Raw genomic sequence first — 25408 nt, forward strand, 5'->3', positions numbered from 1 at the left:
ATGAATTGCTCTCAGTCTCAGTTTCCTCAGCTTTGAAAGGGGGATCATCTCTATCTCAAAAGAAATAGTGTCTCAAGAACCCTTTTATCACAGTGCCAGACATTTTGACCTGCCACACAGTCTCTCTCTTGTTAAATCTTAGTAGGCCTGGGACTTATGGTATTTATTGAACTCCACCTGATAAGTAAGACACTGTAGGGTGGAGGATGGGATGAGCATGGAGTGGGGGTGGAGGGAGGGGTACAAAAGAAGAGCCAGACCTAGAGCCTTTTCATAGGGAATGCAGCAGTCCGGGAAAGGAGGTGAAGGGCATGTGTGTTAGGAATTGCACTGTAGGATAGTAAGTGAAAAATGCTTACGATACTCAGGCTAGGAAGAGATGTTTTAGAAGAGTGGTGGGGGTAGTGTTTGGGGTGTCGGGAAGCCTGTACTGCAGGAGATAAACTGGGCATCTCTGGGCTGGGCTTTGGAAAATAGGCCCCTTTTGGACATAGGTTGGGAAGAGGTCACGATTCTCAGTGGAAGAATTAGCAGGATCTGAGGTTGGAAAAGTATGTGACAGGCCAGATTATGAAGGGATTGGTTAAATAAGCATTTAGGTTTTACTCTCTGGGCCATGGGGTAAGGCTACTAAAAGGTATCAGCCAAGGTAGTGACATGACTAGAATTGTTTGAGGTGAGTGAAAAAGGCTATAATGTAGAGGATGGATTTGGGAGAGAGGGAGGTCAGAACACAGACTGTAGTAATTGATGACGAGTCCTTTGGTAAGGGTCACTGGGCTTGGTGAGGACTGATATGAGAGACATTCACTATAGAGGGCGTAAAACAGGGCTGGTGAAACCTGTTTGCATGTTGACAAGAGGGTGAAATCAAAGATGACTCAAGGGTTCTTCTCTGGGTGACTCAGATAATGGCTGGGGTGTTGACAGGAAGAGAAGGAACAGATTTGAGAACAAATATCTTCACCTCAGTTGTGGACAGATTTCACCATGCCCAGTATACCTTTAGAGGATTATGGCTTAGCAAGCAGTTGGAAGTATTTCCAATCAGACTGGTGTTTGTGTGAAAATTAGCTAGTGAGCTAGTATTTGTTGAGTATTTCCTATGCTGCCAGCTCTACCTCTGATCAGTGCTACAGAGTGAGGTTTTGAAAAATGTGTAAGTCACATCACTGACTTGTAGACAAGTCTTATCAGTTGAATCACAATCAGGAAAAAAGCATTTTATGGAAAATTCCATGACAGAGGACCCTGGTGGTCTACAGTCCATGGAGTTGCAAAGAATCAGACATGACTGAACACATAGCACATACACACAGGCAGCTGTGCTGGGGGTGACAAAGTGAGCAACACAGTCTCAGCCTTAGTGGAAGTGCAGCCAAGAGGGGAAGGCAGAGTTTCTCATATTGTACTTTATAGTTTACTGAGTTTTCTCCTTTGCATTGATGATGAGTCGTACACTGTCCAGCTGAATGCTGAAGGTCAGTAACCTAGTGGTCATCCCTGTTGTTCAGTCGCTCAGTCGTGTCCAACTCTTTGCAACTCCACGGACTGCAGCATGCCAGATTTTCCAGTCCCTCACCAACTCCCGGAGCTTGCTCAAACTCAAGTCGGTGATGCCATCCAACCATCTCGTTCTCTGTCATCCCCTTCTCCTGCCCTCAGTCTTCCCAGCATTCAGGGTCTTGTCCAGTGAGTCAGTTCTTCGCATCAGGTGGCCAAAGTATTGGAGCTTCAGCTTCAGCTTCAGCATAAGTCCTTCCAGTGAATATTCAGTGTTGATTTCTTTTAGGATTGACTGGTTTGATCTTCCAGTCCAAGGGACTCTCGAGTCTTCTCCAACACCACAGTTCCAAAGCATCAATTCTTCAGCGCCCAGACTTCCTTATGGTCCAGCTCTCACATCCATACATGACTACTGGAAAAATCACTGCTTTGAAAATAATGTCTCTACTTTTGACTTCACCCAGCTCTGTGCATGTGTGTGTGTACTAAGTTGCTTCAGTTGTATCTGACTCTTTGTGACACTATGAACCATAGCCTGCCAGGCTCCTCTGTCCATGGGATTCTCCAGGCAAGAATACTGGCGTGGATTGCTGTGCCCTCCTCCAGGGGAATCTTCCCAACCCAGGGATCTAACCCACGTCTCTCTTCATCTCCTGCATTGACAGGCAGGTTCTTTACCACTCATACCACCTGGGAAGTCCCTCTAACTCTGTAGTCAGCACCAAATCCTGTGGGTCTTACAAAACTCTCACATATGTTTTTTCCTTTCTGCCGTCATTCTGGTAGTTTGGGCTAGTGGTTCTCAACCTGGAGAACCCTGCATATTAGAATCACCTGGGAAGCTTCTAAGAACTCAAGATTTATGCATCAGTCAGCTTCAGTGAAAATCAGTATATCCCACAAAAAAATTTTTTTCAATCTGAATCAGTATTGAATAGAAGAGGATTTTACTAAATCATTTTTTAAAACAAATATAACTACGTGCATGTATATAATATTACACATATACATAAATAAACTTAGGTCATCTTTCCTAACTAAGAAGTCTTCAGTAGTAGGTGTTATTTGTAAATGAAGTAAAAGGATTTTTTTAAATCAACTTTTGTTAAATAATGGCTTTTCGACTTTGTTAAAGCATTTGAGTTGTAACAGGATTGCTAGACTTTTTAAAGGGTGAAAAGTCAAAATATGAAATATCTTTTAGCACCACTCTCTTTATTATGTCCAAACTTCTTGTCTGTGTATGTGTGTGTGAACTGGGAGGGTACAAACTGGCAGAGGTATCTTGCTATTCCTTTGTACTCTCCTCCAGATGCTATTGCTGTCTAACCCTTCCTCTTTTTTTTTTTTTTTGCACGTGCCTCGTGGCTTACGGGATCTCACTTCCCTGACCAGAGACTGAACCCTAGTACGGTAGTGAAAGGCTGGAATCCTAACCACTAGGGAACTCCCTCCCTTCCTCTTTTCATTAGGGTATTTTGTGAACTTGAATTTCAACAGTAAGTACATCCACTTATTTCTTTTTTGTTAAACAGTTTTCCTAGAATTAAGCACTGTAGTTAGCGCTAGTAATCCTAGTGAAAGAAAAATTACATCTGTAATATGACATGTTTAGGCAAGTAGTGGTAGTAATTCATTACCTGCGAGGATTTTATGTTTTCTGATGCCAGCAAGGAAGATAGTTTTCTCTGGGAATATGATATGTGTTTTAATGAAATATTGTTATGTAGAAGACTGAAACAAAATTATTTTTGTAGTCCTCAAAATGAGATGTTACCAGTTTTACAGTCATTTTTCTTTCATCTAATGGACATAGTTAAAGCATAGGGAGAAAGTCATTTAGTAATTACAGAATTATACAAAGAACACTAATTCCAGGTGAAAATTGGGGGATGGAAAGGACTATAGAAATGTAGAGAAAGGAAATATCAGGGTTTTGTTCATCTAAAAGGATTTAATGAATACACTGTGGGTTAGAATTGGAGTAGGCAGGGACTAGAAATCACATTTAAGGCAGGGAGTGGGAAGAGCATTTAATTCCTAAGTCAGTGAATTAATAATGAATAACTCTTTGTTTGATGTCCTGACGTTGAGACTGAAAATAGGTAGCATGGTACAGTGGGATGAGCATGAGCTTTGGCTTGAGATCGTAGATCATGATGTAGAACAGTTTTATAATCTTAAAATAATTTCCTCGAACTCCCTTGCATTCATTCAGTCCCATTCCCCTGACCTCTGGCAGCCACTGATGTGCTTTAACCGTGAAGCCCGAAATATTTACTAGCTGGCCCTTCACTGAAAAAGTTTGCCAACTCCCGACCTAGAAGGAAGAGTCTTTTAAGAAGCTTTGTTGGGTCCTTTTCTGTCCTGTGACTTGGTGATTAAATTATATATATATATATTGCAATTCATGTTGGTTTCTTTTTTTAGGGTATTCCTAGTGAATATAGATTTTCTTTTTGTCCCAGGCATCTTTGGTTAGGTGAGGAGTATGAATTACCAGAGAACGCATCAAAATATCTGACCTCCAACTGCATTGGTGAAGAGTAAATGGGTATTATTTGGGAAAAAAACATGATGAAATTGTGATGCAAGTGCTGATACTCTTCACTGATACTTAGTATAGCTCTTCTGGTGAGACTGTAGGTTTATCTATTATTTAAATTTCTAGGCTTATTTTTCAAAGGGAAAGTTGGAGAAAGAGAAAAAAGAAGCCACAGCTGAAAATTAGTCACTTGATAAAGAAGTGGTAGTAAACCTTTAAACTAGACACTGTTGTGAATAGTTTAATATATCTTAATTACTCCTCGACAGCACTCTCAGATACTATTATTATTCCTACTTTCTACCTGTGAAAACCAAAGCGCAGAAAGAAATGATTTGCCAAGGTCACACTGCTAGTAAATGCGGGCCTGGGTTCCAGTCCAGGCGAGTGAGGCTCCAGAGCACACTGTCTTAAGGGCAATGTCATGTTGCCTTTCTTAGAACAATAGCGCACATGTACTGACCTCTTACTTCAGGGCAGGTGTGCTTCTAAGTATGTTTATGTTTACATACTTAACCTAGGTGGAGAAGGAGGCATTTGCCTGAGGAATGACAACTAGAAAGTGCTGGGGCTGGGATCGGACTCCAGAGCCTGCGCCCCCTCACCACTGCACTGAGCTGTGGGTTCTGCATTATTACTCAGAATGATAATTGTATACTTCTTCCTGTAAGAACTTTACAGCTTGCTGGTACTTCAAGGACACATTTGCTTGCTATTTGCAAGCAGACGCGTTGCCCACAGAATACTGTCTCAGCCATGGCTGCTTTCTTTATTATATCAGGAGACGGTGTGGCAGTTGCAGTGCCACTGGTCGGTGTGCTTGTGATCAGGGTTTTCTCCTGCAAAAGATGCAAGACGGGGAGCAGCTGTGATTTCATGAATGAGAGTCTGTATCCTAACACCCTCCTTTCATCTCACCTCTTCTCTGATCATAACCTTTGTAGTTTACGTCTCGGACTTCCCTGGTGGCTCAAATGGTAAAGCGTCTGCCTACAATGTGGGAGAGCCGGGTTCAATCCCTGGGTCGGGAAGATCCCCTGGAGAAGGAAATGGCAACCCACTCCAGTATTCTTGCCTGGAGAATCCCATGGACAGAGGAGCCTGGTGGGTCAGACACGACTGAGCGACTACACACACACACACACACACACACACACACACTTAGGGAACTGTTGACTGAAACAAGTGTTAGGGTCAAGGCTGCAGGTAGAAATTTGTGTCAGTAATTCTGAGAGCTACTAGGGATATTGCTGTAGATTTTGGACCAACCTAGATAGCATATTCAAAAGCAGAGACATTATTTTGCCAACAAAGGTCCATCTAGTCAAGGCTATGGTTTTTCCAGTAGTCATGTATGGATGTGAGAGTTGGACTGTGAGGAAGGCTGAGCGCCGAAGAATTGATGCTTTTGAACTGTGGTGTTGGAGAAGACTCTTGAGAGTCCCTTGGACTGCAAGGAGATCCAACCAGTCCATTCTGGAGGAGATCAGCCCTGGGATTTCTTTGGAAGGAATGATGCTAAAGCTGAAACTCCAGTACTTTGGCCACCTCATGCAAACAGTTGACTCATTGGAAAAGACTCTGATGCTGGGAGGGATTGGGGGCAGGAGGAGAAGGGGACGACAGAGGATGAGATGGCTGGATGGCATCACTGACTCGATGGACATGAGTCCCAGTGAAGTCCGGGAGTTGGTGATGGACAGGGAGGCCTGGCGTGCTGCGATTCATGGGGTTGCAAAGAGTCGGACACGACTGAGCGACTGAACTGGTATCCAAAGGAATTTACAAAGATTCCTTGAGAACATTTTTGAAATAGAACTTTTATGATCTTTAAGGGTTGGAGGAGTGCGTAACTTTCTGCTCTCTGAGGCAAATGTCCTCATAGTTCCCCCCACATGAATCAGTATCCAGATTCTTTGTGACTTAGTTTCATTCTTGTCCCTCCTGTTTGTGAGTTCCTGTAGACACTACTTCTATATTTTATATAGATTCTACATTTGGCACTGCTGCTGCTGCTAAGTCGCTTCAGCCATGTCTGACTCTGTGCGACCCCATAGACGGCAGCCCACCAGGCTCCCCTGTCCCTAGGATTCTCCAGGCAAGAACACTGGAGTGGGTTGCCATTTCCTTCTCCAATGCATGAAAGTGAAAAGTGAAAGTGAAGTCGCTCAGTTGTGTCCGACTCTTAGCGACCCAGTGGACTGCAGCCTACCAGGCTCCTCTGTCCATGGGATTTTCTAGGCAAGCGTACTGGAGTGGGGTGCCATTGCCTTCTCTGTTGGCACTACTTTGGTGCTATATTATTTGAAAAATGTACAAATTAAACTGCCCTTTTAAAATTCCAAGGGGCAACTGCTGATCTTCCATAAGAATGATAGTTTAAGTGAAATGGAAATGCAGAACATTTATGGATGCTATAGTGTTGGTGGATTTTGGGGACTCTTGAGCAAAAGGTTGGCTAGAATAAGATGTAATTGAAACCAAGGTTAATGGGTTCAGTTTGCTTCAGGGAAGAAAAATCTGCAATCCATAGCTACAGGCAACCCCTGTGAAAACTTAGCAGCTGTCTCTTGGGCAAGTAAGATGTGACTATAGCCACCTGTTTGAACTAGCAAGATAAGGTGTCCTCTTGTTATCCATTAAATTGACTTAGGCAGAGGCAGGTGACTTGCAGGCTTCTTGCCGATGACTTGTATGGAGGGCAAGGGTAGGTTTTGCTTTCTAATGATTTGTTTTTCTCCTGGAGCTTACTGTTGTGCCTAGCCCACAAACCTGTTGACTGATACTAATTTAAAAGGAAAATCTGACGAAGAAGGTAAATCACTGAAGCCTTTCCCTTATATTTTCTGGACCTAGTAAGCTGCAAACACTGACAGGCTTTATTTAAATTTTTTGGAGTGAAACGCCACTTGTCCGAGATGTCTTTCCTTGCACTGCCTTGAGGCCGGGTGGTTTTGCCCTGTGCTGAATTTGTATGCCTTGTCAGAGTGCTTTCAGGTTTTCAGCTTGTCTTTTTTAATTGCCTGTCTTCTCCATTACCCAGCAACTTTGTGAAAAACGTGTGCCAAGATGGTTTTCTTTACTTTCACACTGGCACTTTATAAATTTTCAATGAACTGCTAGGTTATACAGTTGCCTTCTTAAGAGTTGCAAATCTCTGGATAAGCTAATGAATGAACAAAAAGAAATTGCAGTACTGTTATCTTCTATCTAAACAGTAGTATTCCCAGAGCAGTCTAACTGTGTGTGACCTGTGGGCTGAGCTTTTTGTCCAGGCCAGTCATCCCCACACCTGGTGTCATCTGAAAAGCACTGTACATTTCCTGTGATCCCGCTCCAGATCTGCTGAATTTGGGTGCTGTCTCTTTAGTTCAGATTGCCTAAGTGATTCTTACGCAGCCAGTCTGGGAGTACTGTCCTCAAGAGCAGTCTGAGGCCGGAAGTGGGTAGGGGTCATGGGCCTTTCCCCTTTGTGCTCTTCAGCTCATTGTCTGGGAATTGAGCCAGAAGTGATCTTTAGGTTCCTTCCTTTCCTAAAGTTCTGTGATGTGTAAAAACCCTTACACTTGGGTATTAGAAAATTATTTACTTTCCCTCATACTTGTAATTGTTTTCCATAATATTTAAAATTTGTATAAAATAATATATTTGCTTTCTAGGTGCACATCGATTTAAAACTCAAATATTACAAGACTTAAAAAATAAAATTTTGCCACCCCTCAGAACCCACTTTCCAGACTACTTTCCCCTCTTCTCTGTTGACCTGTAAGTGATAATACTGCCATTTCTATATGGATCAATGGTAGACATTGACTGACTTTTTCCTGTGGTAGGTTAGGAGTTGCCTCTTGGAGAGCTTTTTTTTTTTTTTAAGATACAGCCTAACTAACTCGCACTTCTTCCAAACTAATAATAATGAAGGTTTTTTTTTTTTTTTTTTTTTGGCCTTGTTGTATGGCTTGCAGGATCTTGGTTCCCTGACCAGGGATTGAACCCAGGTCATGGCAGTGAAAGTACCGAGTCCTAACCACAGGACCACAAGGGAATTCCCTAATGACGATTTTTAAAAGCATGTTAGGCTTTACTCTTTGGTTTGGGAATTGTCAATGCAGACTTGTTATATGAGGTGATGAAGTATTTAAAGCCTTGATAGCTCATTCATTATTTAGCACTGTTTTTCCATTTCTGTTTTTCCTTTTGTTCATCATCTTATCTTTCTGATAATGTCCTATTGATTTGCTGTGATTTTAATTGATCAGTCTTAATTCCTCGGTCAATAAAAATTTGAAACTCATTCTGTTTTTCATGATTCAAAAAAATGTTGTGTAAATAGTTACAATAGTTTAAACTATTTAACCAATAATTATGTAATTGTGGAAAGCATAAAAGGGGTGTGGAGGAAATGCTGACAATTTTGCATGCATGTGCCAGTTATAGTAATTTTATTTAATTTTCACAGCAGCACCAAGTAGAAGATCCCCCCTCTTATTATTTTACATATAAAGAAACTGAAGCTCAGAGAGGTAAACTGCCCATGGTCCCCAAAGCTAGTTACTAAACGGGTTTATATTCCCATCACTTGAAACTCCAGAAGCTACTACAAGTGTATATATCAGTTTTTTTAAAACTTAATTGATGCATAAAATAACATGCAAAGAATGGCAAAACATGAGCCCAATGAATTACCAAAATAAAACTTATTTAAAATTTATATAAAATTATTTATAATTTGAATGTGCATATTTAAAATGTAACCACCACTGAGTTAACAACAAAAAAATAATCTTACCACCCAGAGGACACCCCTCCTGTGCCCTCCCAGTTACCACTCTCCTGCCATTCCTCCCAAGAGAAGCATTATCATGACTCCATAGATTCATTTTGCTCTGAATGACAGCAACTTTTGGATAAAATTTGATGTTACTCCTAAATTTATATGTCCTTTTACATTTTCTGTTAACCACATCCAGAAAATCAGTGCCAGTTTTCTTTAAAGAGGCCACCAACTTCATATCTTTCTCTGTAGGAAAAATAAGTATACATTTTGTAAAATCACATGAACTTACTGCTTTGTGCATCTCCGTTTCAGGTAAATAATTGCAATTTCTTGGCTCTTTAGTCCTAGTAACTATAAATAACTCTTCAAAACCAGTGACCTGTAAATTTGTCACACCAGAATAGAAGTGTAGATATGAGTCCTGCCAAAGGAATTTTGTAGTTATAAATGCTAAGATTTGAAAAATATTACATTTGTTTTCTTTTAGCCAGTGGGTTTTTTTTTTTTAAGCAATATTTGGCATAAAAATTAGTAGGCTAAATAAATTGCAGTATTTTGGAAGAAAAATTATAGAAATTCTCATCTGATACATAACTCATAAGCACAGTGATCAGCAGCTGTAAGCAAATTTTCATCTTGCAAGTGCCTTCTACTTTGTTAGCCCAGGAATGCTGATTTATACCTGAGATAATATCTAGTTTATATTTAATGTAGATCTTCTACATAAGGAGAAAAAAGTTCCCTCCTGAATGTATGAAGATAAGACTATTAGTATTTAAGTATTTAAACAAGTTTCTCTTTAAATACTTTTTCATAACTACGAAAGCAGCTGCTGCTGCTGCTGTCGCTTCAGTCGTGTCCGACTCTGTGCGACCCCAGACGGCAGCCCACCAGGCTCCCCCGTCCCTGGGATTTTCCAGGCAAGAACACGAGTGGGTTGCCATTTCCTTCTCCAATGCAAGAAAGTGAAAAGTGAAAGTGAAGTTGCTCAGTCGTGTCCGGCTGTTTGCGACCCCATGGACTGCAGCCTACCAGGCTCCTCCGTCCATGGGATTTTCCAGGCAAGAGTACTGGAGTGGGGTGCCATTGCCTTCTCTGAACTATGAAAGCAGAACACATTTGTTATACAATACCTGAAATGTGCAAGAAAGTGCAAAGAAGAAAACAAATCTGATATTTTGTGGTATTTGTCGTTCTGTTCCTCATATATTTGAATGTTTATAATAAAATTGAAATTATAAAATATATTTAGCTTCACAGCCTCATTTTTTCTGTTACCTATAATTTGAATGTGCGTATTTAGTATTACATATTTCTTTGAAAACATTAATAGTTGCATAATAATTTCACTCTCATGTACCACTTATTCCTGTTTTTTAAATGGGAACATCTCTTTTTGAGCTGGCATAGGGTTGGAGCCATACGAGTGAGTGGGAGACATCCAAGATGACTCCCACATTTCTGCAGGTAACTGGGATAGATGGTGTGTCATTTATTAATACAGGGACCATACAAAAAGCAATTTGCTTGAAGCTAAGAAGAGAGATCTGCATAGAGAAGGGTCTACGGATCACTGGCGCTAGATTTTGGTTTTAACCACAGACCAAGGATCTGATATAGCTGCCTTGGAAGATGGCACAGTTGAGAAGGCCAAGGGTAGACCTCCTGGGGAGTATCAGTGGTGGAGGGTTTGGAGGGATGTGCAGAGAAGCGTGTGGAAGTGACAGAGCACCAGAATTGGAGAGAAGGTGGCACAGTTGGTTGTTGAAAGAAGAAAAAAGCAGGATGGACAGCAGTGTCCTGTGCTGAGAGGTGAACCACTGGCAAGTGTCTTAGATTTGGCAATTAGAAGGCCATCAGTGAGAGGGGCTTCAAGGGGGTAGTGGGGACAGAGGGAGGGAATGGCAGGGTGACAGTGTGTGAGGAAATGTGTGTGGTAGCTAGAGATGGAAGGGCAGAGGTGGTCAGATGTGTGAAAGGAGAGTTTTGTTTTACTATTGATAGAGACGTAGGCTGGTGTTTGTGCTGATGAGAGGGTTCCAGCTGAAAGAGATTGAAGTTGCTGGAGCTGGGGCGGTTGATGATAAAGCAAAGGACCTGGGGAGAGTGAAGGGTTTGGAGCAGAGGTGGAGTGCGTAAGCTTGCGTAGAAGGGAGCTGCAGTCTCTGAGAAGGCAGGAGGTAGATGGGAGTAGCTTATGGTACAGTGGGGATTGTTGGCAGTTGCTCAGTTTTCTCAAGACGTTGTCGGAGAAGGTAAAACACCATGCGACATGTAGAAGTTACTAATTCCTACTAGCAGTTTGAAAACTGATCTTCAGGGAAATTGAGAAGAAATCCCTGCACTCTGACAGCACCCTGAACAACACCATTCTTGGTCTTGTAGGAGTATCAGTAAGAAATAGTAGGAACATCATGTGACTACGGTTGACCCTTGAACAATATCAGTGGCTAGGAACTCTGCCTTACCTTCCGGCAGAGTGGAAAATCCGCGTGTAACTTAGAGCCCTCCGTGACCTTGATTCTTCTAGATCTTTGGAGTCAACCAACTGCAGATGGTGTTGCAGCCGTCCCCAACCTTTTTGGCACCAGGGACCAGTTTCAAGGAAAACAGCTTCTCCATGGACTGAGGGGTGGAGGAGGGTTTCCAGATGATTCAAGAGCATTACATTTATTGTGCACTTTATTTCTATTATTATTACATCAGCTCCACCTCAGATAGAGTTGCTTGTATAGTATTTACTACTGGAAAATATCCGTGTGTAAGTAAACCCACGCAGTTCAAACCCGTGTTGTTCAAGCATCAGCTGTGGTCATTTTGGTAATCCCATCCTAGCTGTGGGATGAGGGATGAGTGATTGCTGTCTGTTTACACCTAGCGTGGTAAACTTGATTCTTTGTCTCCCTTGCAGAGGAGGTGGCCAAGTTGGAGAAGCACTTGATGCTTCTCCGACAAGAGTATGTCAAGCTGCAGAAGAAATTGGCAGAGACAGAGAAGAGATGCACTCTTTTAGCTGCACAAGCAAAGAAAGAAAGCAGCAGTGAGTCCTTCATCAGCCGCCTGCTGACGATCGTGGCCGACCTCTATGAGCAGGAGCAGTATAGGTGAGCTTCTGGCACGGGGCCAGTTTGGGGAAGCAGACCCTTTGGCTTTCTCTTTTGCTTTCTGCTTGTCTTCAGCACAGAGTATGGGTGTCCTGGTGATTGCATCCCTGGTACAGATTAAGAATTAGCTTGCAAGTTCAGGGATTCAGGGGAGGAGAAGTCATTTTCTCTTGGGCTGGTCAAATAAGTCATCTTGGAGCTACTGGTTAGTGTAGCATGATGGTTGAGGGTGGACTTTGGGGTCACACAGTTCAGCTGGCCACTTACTGGCTATGTGACCTGGAACTGTATGATGTGCCTCAGGCTCCTCATCTGTAAAATGGGGATAAGAATACTATTTACCTCAGGGTTATTGAGATGAGATGGTTGGATGGCATCACTGACTTCAAAGAACATGAATAAACTCCAGGAGTTGCTGATGGTCAGGGAGGCCTGGTATGCTGCAGTCCATGGGGTCACACAGAGTCAGACACGACTGAGCTACTGAACTGAGCTAGAGTTATTGTGTGGATTAAATTAATAAATACTGTTTGAGCACTTAGAAAAACAGTGTCTGGCATATAGTAAGTGCTCAGTTTTTAAGCTACTGTTACTAAGTGAGTTTTATGGTAAATGTTAAAGGCTGAGTAGGATTTAGTAAAGACAGTAATGTCACTAATAGAGGGACTGGCTGAGAACAGACTCACAGATGGGAATGTGTGGAGGATTTAGAGGAGGGGGCCCATTGTAGGGTACATAGCCATGCAGAGGAGCACTGGAGTGGTGGGAAGGGTAGGGTGGGTTGCATTGGGATGCCAAGGTGAGGAAACTGGACTTGATCCTTTAGGAAGTGTGAAATAGGGTTTTCAAATTTACAGGAATGTCATAAAGTGGTGTTTCAGGCAGATTGGCCTGGTAACATCATGTAGGCGAAATTATAAAGAGAACAAGAGCAGAATCAGGCCAGAAGTGATGAAGGACTGAACTGGGATGATGGCTGCAGTTGTGGAAAAGAAACATGGACATGAATGTGCCTAGAAGCATTTGCCTGCTAGAGAGGCAAGATTGGAATAGATGATTTAGTAAAATTTGGAAATAAGACATTTAAAATAGATCAAAATCCAGAACTGCCGTCTACCATCTTAATCATTTCTAAAAGAAAAGAAAAATTGAATACCAAGAAATGGGAATTACACACTCTGAGTAAAGGACCCTTTCTTTAAATCTAATGGATGCAGCTACTTGTAAAATGTAGGTCACTCTCTCTCTCTCTTTTTTTCCTTCTCCTCTTTTTCCCATGGATAAGTGAAAACTTTGTTCTCACTGGCTCCAGGACGCCGACACAGCTCTCTCACTGTCCAGGGCTCTTTCCTGTTAGAATTCCCACCGTTTACTTTCCCTATTACGTAACAGTCGACTGTATTCTTACACTGTAGTCTTTCTAGGAGACAGTGGGAATGAGACTGGGCAGTTTCCTCTTCTGGCAACTTATTACCTGGTCAGCTGTGGTATGGTCCCAGGGTTCTGGTGGGTCTCTCTCCCGCTTCTAAAACCTGTCCTTTTATCAAAAGGCCAAATACCTTTGTTATCCACAACCAGTGATCAGATGGGGAATGGAGACTTTGAAGAGGACTGAGCTTTTGAATGGAATAACTGAAAGTAGAATATAAATTTCTAAAGCAGATTCTCTTTTACCAAGATAAGGGATAAAAAAAACCTTTTGTCCCATGAACGTGTGTTTTGTTGAAGAGTTTAAATAGTGTTTTTATGTGCATTTTAGTAGTCAGAGTAATTGGAGAGTTAGTGTTAAATTTTTAAATTGAGCAATGTGGAAGAAATTGGTGCACTTCTTAGCTAAAGTTCAGGAGAAGGCTTTTGTCCCATAAGATACTTAAAAATGATGGTTGAAAGTGAAAGTGTTAGTCGCTTTGTAGTTGTTTACAACCAAACATAATTTTTCCTGTCTGAGTGTTTAAGACACTCTAGCAAGAAGCTCTTTCTTTATGCTTCCTCTTCAGTGACAACATCCTTGTATCCATATTTTAAAAGGAAATGCCTTTAAATGACTAGAATGAAAAACTAAAAAATTGCTAGCCTCCCAGTTGTTTCTGTATAATCTTCAAAGACTTGACCTGTCCCAAGTTTCCATTTTTGAATTATATTTTTAAAAATTATCACTGTTAGAGATTATTAGTGAAATTCTTATATTTATTTCTCTTTGGGATTGTTTAGTGTCTGACTTTTGCAACCCCCATGGACTGTAGCTCACCAGTCTCCTCTCTGACCATGGGATTTCCCAGGCAGCAGTACTGGAGTGGGTTGCCATTTCCTTCTCCATCTCTTTGGGATCAGTTCAGTTCAGTTCAGTCGCTCAGTCGTGTCTGACTCTTTGTGGCCCCATGAATCGCAGCACGCCAGGCCTCCCTGTCCATCACCAACTCCTGGACTTCACTCAGATTCACGTCCATCGAGTCATTGATGCCATCCAGCCATCTCATCCTCTGTCGTCCCCTTCTCCTCCTGCCCCCAATCCCTCCCAGCATCAGAGTCTTTTCCAATGAGTCAACTGTTTGCATGAGGTGGCCAAAGTACTGGAGTTTCAGCTTTAGCATCATTCCTTCCAAAGAAATCCCAGGGCTGATCTCCTCCAGAATGGACTGGTTGGATCTCCTTGCAGTCCAAGGGACTCTCAAGAGTCTTCTCCAACACCACAGTTCAAAAGCATCAATTCTTCGGCGCTCAGCCTTCTTCACAGTCCAACTCTCACATCCATACATGACTACTGGAAAAACTATGGCCTTGACTAGACGGACCTTTGTTGGCAAAGTCATGTCTCTGCTTTTCAATATGCTATCTAGGTTGGTCATATATTTTCTTCCAAGGAGTAAGCGTCTTTTAATTTCATGGCTGCAGTCACCATCTGCAGTGATTTTGGAGCCCCCCAAAATAAAGTCTGACACTGTTTCCACTGTTTCTCCATCTATTTCCCATGAAGTGATGAGGCCAGATGCCATGATCTTCATTTTCTGAATGTTGAGCTTTAAGCCAACTTTTTCACTCTCCTTTTTCACTTTCATCAAGAGGCTTTTTAGTTCCTCTTCACTTGCTGCTATAAGGGTGGTGTCATCTGCATGTCTGAGGTTATTGATATTTCTCCTGGCAATCTTGATTCCAGCTTGTGCTTCTTCCAGCCCAGCGTTTCTCGTGATGTACTCTGCATATAAGTTAAATAAGCAGGGTGACAATGTACAGCCTTGACGTACTCCTTTTCCTATTTGGAACCAGTCTGTTGTTCCATGTCCAGTTCTAACTGTTGCTTCCTGACCTGCATACAGATTTCTCATATTAGACTATAAAAGAAAAAACTTTGACTTGACATTCATGAATAATAGTAGGAATTTTATAGAAACATTCATTTTTATAATTTTGTGGCTAAACTCAAGATGCGTGGTAGAAATAGTAAGCAGTGACTGTTCATTTATGTTCTTAGAATGTAATACTTTGTAAATACATTCAGAGTTTAAAAGTTATTCATGCTTTGTTTTCATTATATTTTTTTAACTTTATCACAGGATATGATATGAGACAGTTTTATGTTCTGCTTTAAATAGAATGTCATTTCTGTTCTTTATGAATAGTGTTCTGTGTTAACAGTATTAATAAATACCCTATTCTTTTAATCTAAGATAATTCGTTGCAGCTTGGTTAGTTCTTTAATAGAACTGGAATTGTTGATATGCTCACATAATTATAATGTATGTTCTAGAGATTGCTTTTGTGGGGCAAAATGTGTCTGCATCAAGCATCGTATTGAAACCATATTGTTTGTCTCCTTTTAAGTGCATGAGTTAACTTGTGTAAATTTTTTTTTCTTCTTCCTTTTCTTGTACATAATAGTTTTTAAGTATTTAGTTTCTAAAGGCTTTCCGACCTAACAAGTTATTTTCAAGGGAAATATGCAAGTAAAAAGCCCCACAAATACAAGCAAGGAGATGACGATGGGTGACTGTGGATTGCTGCCAGTTAGCCATATGGCACATGCTTCTGCCAGCCTAGTGGGTCATCCTTAGGCATTTGTTAACTGCCCAGATGCTCTCCTACCTTGACATCTGACATTTCAGAGTTAAGTGTGAATAACTATTTGGAAAGCTTTTTTCATATAATGGTATGCCATATATATGGAAACATGTTTGAAGAAAAAATACCTCACCCCTTTTCTTTATAAATGGTTGAGTTAAAAAATGGCCAATACTAGGTCTGAGTGTTTCTGATGAGAACAGGATTCCAGATATTGGGTTTCATATTTCATATTCTTGATTGTTTTATCAAAGCTAATTTATTTATAGTTCTTGGATTAACCTTGCTTAAGCATTAATATGGGGTAGAGCATCATAGCACGGTAGGCTGAGAGCTCTTATCACAGTCTTTAGTCTTTCAGTCTATTTCTCCCTGATGATTTATCTTGATTTTTGCTACATAAAACCTCTTCTACTCTTTATATGAATATTAGTCATCCTTTGTAACTTGTAGGCTGCACCATCATGGGGGTGACATTAGGGAATGTCTTTGAAAGCAGAGCATCCCATGTGAACTAAAAGCTAGAACTTAGAAATAGGAAACATAAAAAAAAAAGAAATGGAAGCATGTCTAGCAATGCATTATAAATATGGCCCATCAGTGCTAGCATGGAGATATACTTTTGCTGTGATTTTTTTTTTTTTTCTTTCACAGATGTATGTTGGTCAGTCAGTACTCACATACTGATTAGCTGTGAATTCCAGCTATACCTAGTTATAATGATATTTTTTCTTTTTATACCTGTGGGTATTTTTCTTCCTCAGTGACTTGAAGATAAAGGTTGGGAGCAGGCACATCAATGCCCACAAGTTTGTCCTGGCGGCCCGCAGTGACAGCTGGAGTCTGGCCAGTTTGTCTTCCACCGAGGAGCTGGACCTGTCAGGTGAGCCTCTGAGCGGCTGGGGACTCAAAACTCCCGGCTCACGAGCACTTGGCAGGAGGTTGTGATGTGTCACTTTGAAGTATTTGTGGCTTAGTGGAAGTAGAATGCTTCTCTTACGAATTTCTGGTGACCATAAACTAGTTAAATAGTGAGTCATTAGGTAGTACTTTGTGGACACTTCTGTCAAATATCTGGCTAAAAAATCATAAATATTTGAGGAACTACAGTATTCTTATTATAATTTATAAAATAAGAATATCTCTCCACATAACTTTTCATATAGTAGTATGTTATAAATATGAGAGCATATGTAGAAAAAAAATTTGTTTCCACTAAGAGAAAGTCCTGCTGCTGTTCAACTGGTTAAAATTTAACTCTAGCTGCCAAAATACTTTTCCTGGTCTTTAAGAACTGAATTCAGAAGTAACAGTTACTGCAAAAAATAAGAATATTCTTTCTTTAAAATCAAAGGATGACCAGCTGTCTTCAGAATTTAAGTGCTTTAACTGTTTAATGTTACTGTTTTTGTGGCACATATATTTTGTAGAATTTGGGTAAATATGGTGGTTAAGTAAACTTAAAAACATCATTTTCAAAAGTTCACTTCAAAATTGCATTTTCACTTAGTATTTGCCTAACTGCTGTTACAAAAGAGCAAATTTAAAATTTAATTCTGCTGTTAATAATCAAGAGAATTACAAGTCTCCTGTAAATGTGTTATGCTGCTGCTGCTGCTAAGTCACTTCAGTCGTGTCCAACTCTGTGCGACCCCATAGGCGGCAGCACACCAGGCTCCCCCGTCCCTGGGATTCTCCAGGCAAGAACACTGGAGTGGGTTGCCATTTCCTTCTCCAAGGCATGAAAGTGAAAGTGAAGTCGTTCAGTCGTGTCTGACTCTTCGCGACCCCATGGACTGCAGCCTACCAGGCTCCTCCATCCATGGGATTTTCCAGGCAAGAGTACTGGAGTGGGGTGCCATTGCCTTCTCCGAAATGTGTTATACTTTCATATTTAAAAAAAAATCAAAAGACTGATACCATATGGTAAGGAGCATACCCATGCATTAAGATATGAGTTACTTGCAGAAGTGATTGGCTGTGTGAAAAGTCTGCTGAATTATGTCTTTGTTCAAAAAATTTGTCGCCGTGGTTTGATCCCTGCTATAAGGTTTACTTTGAGAAATGAGCAGCTGCAGAGTCAAAATTTTTGGTGGCTTTGGTAAATCAGGCACCTACTAAGATATCTGTGGTAGAACTTATGGCATCTTTACTTTCCTTTATAAAGTTTATCTTTGAAGGGTTCTAGGGCTTCCCTGATAGCTCAGTCGGTAAAGAATACACCTGCAGTGCAGGAGACCCTGGTTTGATTCCAGATCAGGAAGATCCCCTGGAGAAGGGATAGGCTACCCACTCCAGTATTCTTGGGCTTCCCTGGTGGCTCAGCTGGTAAAGAATCCGCCTGCAATGCAGGAGACTTGGGTTTGATCCCTGAGTTGGAAAGATCCCCTGGAGAAGGGAAAGGCTACCCACTCCAGTATTCTGGCCTGGAGAATTCCATGGACTGTATAATCTATGGGGTCACAAAGAGCTGGACATGGCTGAGTGACTTCCACTTCACTTGAAGGAGGAGGGTTCCAAGGAGATGGTGGCATCTGTGGACCTGTTCAGGTTTGTGTGTCTTGCCCAGAGTCCTGCTGAGTTGCCTGGATGGGCATAGGTGTGATTGCCTAAATTTGGGCTCACAGCAGTTGAAACTACCGAAAAAGCCTGTGTGTTACATGACACCTGGAAGCACTACTGCCCATGGCTGCCTGCAGCTGAGGGAGGTTGGAAACAGGCTCTTGTAAACAAGTGTATAAATAGGGTAAAAGCTGTGTTTTAAATGTTGAACCTTCTCCCCACTTGTGGGTTTGGTAAAATCATCTTATGGATCTACTGGTGTTCTGTTTCTTCAGAATTATTCCATTAATATCACAAATGCTCAGTGGCAGGCACTTTGCAAGGTACTAGGGATATAGCAGTGAATAAAGTTAAATTCCTGTTTGTATGGTACTTACATTCTTAGATTGACATCCTAAGACTCACATTTTCGTTTGAAATTCTTTTGTAATTGATATTTCTTAAAATTAAAAATAAGCACAACTTAATTTTTTAAATTGGTTAATTTGTTGACCTTATTGTACCAGGTCTTAGCTGCGGCCTACAGGATCCATAGTTGTATGTAGCACGTGGGATCCGGTTCCCTGACCGGGATCCAAACCATGCCCCTTGCTTTGGGAGCACAGAGTCTTAGCCACTGGACTACCAAGGAAGTCCCAGCACAACTTTAATTCTGTTAATTGTTTTAAGAATTTCAGCCCATGTTGAGAAATATAAAATAGGCATTATATACCAAGTATTTAAAAGGTATTTGGACATAATGAAAATTTTCTTAAATCATACCTTGTTCAAAAAAGTAAAATGTGTGCTTGATCTGACCCAGTGACAAAGTCACAGTCACTTCTGTAAGATTCTTGCCAGAAATGCATGACCTCAATCTAATTGTGAGAAAGCATCAGGTTAACCCAAGTTGAGGAACATTCCACAGAATTACTGGCAAGGTCATGAAAGACAAGACTTAGAAATTGTTACATTTTGGAGGAGATTTAGGAGATATGATAATAAAATTCAAGGTGGAACCCTCAATTGGATTCTGGACCATAAAAGGACATTATTGGGATAATTGGCAAAGTTTGTAAAGGTCTGTAATTGGTTAATAGTATTGTATCAGTCCTAACCACCTGGTTGTAATCATTGTGCCCTGGTTATGCAAGATGCTGATATTAGGGGAGGATCAGTGGAGGGTACATGGGAACTCTACACCTGTTCTGTAAGTCTCACATTGTTTCAAAATATAAAGCTTTAAAAGGTATGAATTAGCTTTGTATTTCTTGATTATTTTATATATAAAGATAGATTTATAAAAATATTGACTGATCAGCTGGGAAGAGAAAGGATATAACCATTAGTGCGACATGGTACAGCAAATCTTGATGCACGATATTTACTTCTTTAGGAAGTAAAGCAGTCTGCTTCAGGCTCAGTGGTTTGTTTATAGCCTCTCTCTGTCACTTCAGCAGTAGCAGCTGACACTGAGCAGTTCCAGTGCCATAGAATAGCTGTTGTGAAGCTAGAGTTTCTTGCATGCCTCCTCCAGCAGAGATCTTATGGTTCCCTGGCATGAGTGTTTATGGTGAGTCATTCAGCTTTCCTGGAATGTGTTCTGGGTCCTGTCAAGCCGTTCCAAAACCAGAAAGCATCGTCCTTCCTTTTCAGTCCAGTCAGGAAAACTGCGCACTGAACATGGACCTGGGAGGTCACCCTGTGTTGTGAAAGGAGGGTAGGGTCCCAGACTCTGTGCTCAGGCACACCCAGGTGCTCAAGCAAACTCACAGGACAGTGGTAGTTCACGTTTTCCAGAGAAATTCAGCAATATCTGTTAGATCGTGTGAGAACTGGTTCTAGCTTGGTTGGTTTCAGTATTTTGTTGATATCCATGGTAGTTTAAGATGTGTCCATGAATTATCTTATATTCCTCCCTTCCCAGGTGGATCCTGATGCCCCTCCTCTTAGGTACAGGCCGACTGAGCTTGTAAATAATAACGTGTTACTTCAGAGACTTCTTCCTTGCCCTGCCTTGTGGATTTCTCACTTTGGGACAGGTTAGCTGCTGTGTCATGAAGACACTCAGATGGCCTTGTGGCCTCCTGCTAACAGCTGAGATCTGCCCCCGACCCTGAGATTACCTTAGAGCTTCAAGTGATCTGTTGTATCTGTGGTCATGTCCCCTTACTCCATCCTAACATGGCTTTTGTGTTTTTCCCTCTAATCTCTGGTTATGCTAAGGTCCTGCTTTCCGTTCTTTTGAGTATACCGGAACTGGGATTGCTGGGTCACATAGAATTTCTATTTTAAAATTTTTGAGAAGCTGTTTTCCATAGGGTCTGCACCATTTTGCATGTTCCCCAGCAGCGCACTAGGGTTCCAGTTTCACCACATACTCACTCGTACTGGTTGTTTACTGTGGTTTGGTTTGTTTTGCTAGAGGTTTGAGGTGCTCTAATGTTGACTCTATAAAGATTTAGGTCTGTCACCATATTCAGAAAGCTGTTGACCATCATTTCTTAAATCCTTCTCTTCGTTGGTCTCTTCTTTCCTTCTGAGACCCCAGTCACACACATACTGGACCCTTTGTTCTGATCCAGCAGGTCTGTTTAGGTCTGTCTGAGGCTTTTTTGTTTCTGTTTTTCCTCCTGACCTTTTTTTGGTCTCTTCTTCAGATAGGATAAATTCTGTTGATCTATCTTCAAGTTTACTGACTTTTTGCACTTGAGCCTGCTCTTGAGCCCACTGAGTAAGTTTTTATTCCATATATTGTATTTTTCATTTCTATAATTTGTGTTTGTTCTTTCTTACAGTTTATATGCTGAGCATTTTTATCTTTTAATTTCAGGTGTGGTTTCCTTTACCTTCTGGAGCATAGTTATATTCAATGTTTTCAGTTCTTTGATAAGTTCAATATCTGGATCATCTTGAAGTTAGCATATTTTGGTTGTCCTTTCCCTTGAAAAATGGTCATATTTTCCAGATTTTTTCCATAACAAATGATTTTAGATTGTGTCCTGGACATTGCCATTATGTTGAGTCGACTCTGGTCCTGTGTGCCATTCCCTGGAAAATGCTGAATCCCTTTAGGTGCAAATCGCAGGTTCTGTTTCACCTTCTGTGGATAGTGGTTCAAATATCACTTCAGTTTTGTTTGTTTTTTTTATGGCAGTTTTATTTATTTTTGGCTGTCCTGGGTCTTCGCTGCTGTGTGGGCTTTCCTCTAGCTGTGGTGAAAGGGGGCCAGCCTCTAGTCTTCTAGTCTCTAGAAGCCACTGCAGTGGCTTCTTGTTGCAGAGCTCGGGCTCTAGGGCACACGGCCTCAGTAGTTTCAGCACGCGGGCTCAGGAGTTGTGGCTCCCAGGCTCCAGAGCACAGGCTCAGTAGTTGTGACACACAGGCTCAGTTGCTCCATGGTATGTGGGACCTTCTGGGACCAGGGATCGAACCTGTGTCTCCTGCACTGGCAGGCAGATTCTTTACCACTGAGCCACCAGGGAAGCCCCCTCACTTCAATTTTTAAAGCTGGGCTAGGACTGTTCCATCCATCAATGGCTCAGAGGCAAGGCTGAGGCCTGTGCGGCTTCGTACACAGAATTAGGAAATGTCCTTCTCTGACTCTTTTCTCTGGAATTCTCCCCTTACCCTTCACTGCTCTTTAGGCCTCATCTTCTGGTTCATCTGGCCAGAAAGATGGTGTTCTTATTGGAATTTTAGGCATCCTTATGGTCAGGACAGCAGTGTTCCTCCTGGACAGATCTACCCTCGGGGCAAAGCCATAAAGAGGAAAAAAATACTCGAGAATCTGATACAGTGCAATTGCTTCTTCAAGGGGTGCCTCCCAGAGCAATTCAGGTGCTTTTGTTGACTCTCAGAATCCTCTAGTAGTTGCTTTTGGCCCTCTGTTGACAGTTTTTAGTTGTAATCAGTTAAAATAGTTTGGATTGTCACACTCCCATAACAGAACTAGACCCTCTGTTCTTTTTTGACACTGGGATTATTTAGAAGTACGATACAGGGTTTATTTTTATTTCTAAGAAGTTATATTTAAGGGTACATCCTTAAACCAACCGAAGAGGATGTTTTCACTGATGAAAGACGCAATCTGTGGGGATGGTCTAGTGGTTAGGCCTTGGTGCTTTCGCTGCTGGGGCCGTAGTTGGCAAACAAAGACCCCACAAGTCCTGAGGCGAACAACAACAACAAAAAGTATAGTCTCTAATGATTTTGAAATTTAACAAGTGAAAAACTTATGTTAGGTAGATAAAAAATAGTTGGAAACTTGAGGACAAACCAGAGTCATAGTAGGAGATTCAAAACACCTTTCTCAGGTTTGTTTTGTTTTACTGTATTTATGTGCTATGTTGGCTCTTAGTTATATGATGAAAAATGTGGCAATGGGCTTAGTTGCTCTTTGGCATATGGGGTCTTTGTTCCCCAACCAGGGATCGAACCTGTGTCCCCTACTTTGGCATGTGGATTCCTATCCAGTGTGCCACCAGAGAAGTCTTCTTTCTGAGTTTTCACAGATTGCGGATTTAAGTAACAAAGTTAATTTTCTCAGTATGCTTCATTTAATGGTTGGTTAATTGTAAAAGGATGAGTTTATTCCCATTCTTTCCAAATGTTTTGCAAAACCATTTATTTAAAGTCAGTCAAACACACAAACAAAAGAACTAGGTCACATAGAAAATTCCAAGTTATCCAATGCATGACTACACGCATCTTGGACCACAGTGAAGTCGAAAGGTTGGGTGTGACTTTTCATCCTCACAGTCATGGATTTTTACCAGCTTGTGTCCTGGGCCTGGTGAAGGGGTGATGGCTTCTAGCAGCAGATGCAACAGGCAGGATGAATGCCAGCTGGTTTCACTTCTCAGAGTCTACTCCTTTTAAAAGTAGTTTCTGGTTTATTGGGTCATCTGACTTTTATGGCCACTTGCTTAATAGATTAGGGGCAGTCGTAGACTGCCATCATTTGCCAGAAGATACATGCAAGCACAGATGGGCACAATAACGGACAGGAATGGTATGGACCTAACAGAAGCAGAAGATATTAAGAAGAGTTGGCAAGAATACACAGAAGAACTATACAACAGATATCCTCATGACCCAGATAACCACGATGGTGTGATCACTCACCTAGAGCCAGACATCCTGGAATGCAAAGTCAAGTGGGCCTGAGGAAGCATCACTATGAACAAAGCTAGTGGAGGTGATGGAATTCCAGTTGAGCTATTTCAAATCCTAAAAGATAATGCTGTGCAAGTGCTGCACTCAATATGCCAGCAAATTTGGAAAACTCAGCAGTGGCCACAAGACTGGAAAAAAGGTCAGTTTTCATTCCAATCCCAAAGAAAGGCAACACCAAAGAATGTTCAAACTACTGCACAATTGCACTCTTCTTACACACTAGCAAAGTAATGCTCAAAATTCTCCAAGCCAGGCTTCAACAGTACGTGAACCGTGAACTTCCAGATGTTCAAGCTGGATTTAGAAGAGGCAGAGGAACCAGAGATCAAATTGCCAACATCCATTGGATCATGGAAAAAGCAAGAGAGTTCCAGAAAAACATTTACTTCTGCTTTATTGACTATGCTAAAGCCTTTGACTGTGTGGATCACAACAAACTGTGAAAAATTCTTCAAGAGATGGGAGCACCAGACCACCTGACCTGCCTCCTGAGAAATCTGTATGCAGGTCAGGAAGCAACAGTTAGAACTGGACATGGAACAACAGACTGGTTCCAGTCAGGAAAGGGGTACGTCAAGGCTGCATATTGTCACCCTGCTTATTTAACTTATATGCAGAATACATCATACAAAATGCTGGGCTGGATGAAACACAAGCTGAAATCAAGATTGCTGGGAGGAATATCAGTCACCTCAGATATGCAGATGACACCACCCTTAGGGCAGAAAGTGAAGAAAAACTAAAGAGCCTCTTGATGAAAGTGAAAGAGGAGAGTGAAAAAGTTGGCTTAAAACTCAACATTCAGAAAACTAGGATCATGGCATCCAGTCCCATCGTTTCATGGCAAAGAGATGCGGAAACAATGAAAACAGGGGCAGACTTTATTTTGGGGGCTCCAAAATCAATGCAGTTGATGACTGCAGCCATGAAATTAAAAGACGGTTGCTCCTTGGAAGGAAAGCTATGATCAACCTAGACAGCATATTAAAAATCAGAGACATTACTTTGCCAAGAAAGGTCCATCTAGTCAAGTCTATGGTTTTTCCAATAGTCATGTATGGATGTGAGAGTTGGACTATAAAGAAAGCTGAGCACCGAAGAACTGATGCTTTGGAACTGTGGTATTGGAGAAGACTCTTGAGAGTCCCTTGGACTGCAAGGAGATCCAACCAGTCCATCCTAAAGGAAATCAGTCCTGAATATTCATTGGAAGGACTGGTGCTGAAACTGCAATACTTTGGCCACCTAATGCGAAGAACTGACTCATTGGAAAAGACTCTGATGCTGGGAAAGATTGAAGGCGGGCGGAAAAGAGGATGACAGAGGATGAGATGGTTGGATGGCATCACTGACTCAATGGACATGAATTTGCGTAAGCTCTGGGAATTGGTGATGGACAGGGAGGCCTGGCGTGCTGCAGTCTCTGGGGTCGCAGAGTCAGACACGACTGAGCGACTGAACTGACTGACATAGAAGCACCTAACCTCCTCCTGGTGCATTGTTCTCTGCGCACTGCTTAGTACGAGACTCAGAGTGGATCACTTCTCAGTTTATTGTTTGGAGATTAAGGGACGAATCAAGGCAGGAGTGGGAAAGTTTGGTAATCACTTGAATCTTATTTGAAGATTTTTATTTAAATCTTTATTTGAAATTTTGAGGGTTATAGGGCATCTCTGCTGATGTCATTTTTTAGAAACTTTT

At 41.5% G+C, this 25408-nt stretch overlaps 1 protein-coding gene across 4 annotated transcripts in view; it reads left to right on the forward strand.

The window, feature by feature from the left end:
* Positions 1-25408, forward strand: part of ANKFY1 (ankyrin repeat and FYVE domain containing 1) — a 69267-nt gene that overhangs the window by 3419 nt on the left and 40440 nt on the right. For 2 of the 4 annotated variants that reach the window (XM_055576855.1, XM_055576856.1), the window contains exons 1-3: positions 10929-11083; positions 11740-11932; positions 16753-16871. In XM_055576855.1, coding sequence (XP_055432830.1) covers positions 11026-11083; positions 11740-11932; positions 16753-16871 — 370 coding nt within the window. In that variant the 5' untranslated portion in view covers positions 10929-11025. Of the gene's footprint in view, positions 1-2699; positions 3006-10928; positions 11084-11739; positions 11933-16752; positions 16872-25408 lie in introns of those variants that run through there. The other 2 variants (XM_055576859.1, XM_055576858.1) reach the window with 2 other exon arrangements.

This window comes from Bubalus kerabau, chromosome 4 (assembly GCF_029407905.1).
Source record: "Bubalus kerabau isolate K-KA32 ecotype Philippines breed swamp buffalo chromosome 4, PCC_UOA_SB_1v2, whole genome shotgun sequence".
Taxonomy (NCBI): domain Eukaryota; kingdom Metazoa; phylum Chordata; class Mammalia; order Artiodactyla; family Bovidae; genus Bubalus; species Bubalus kerabau.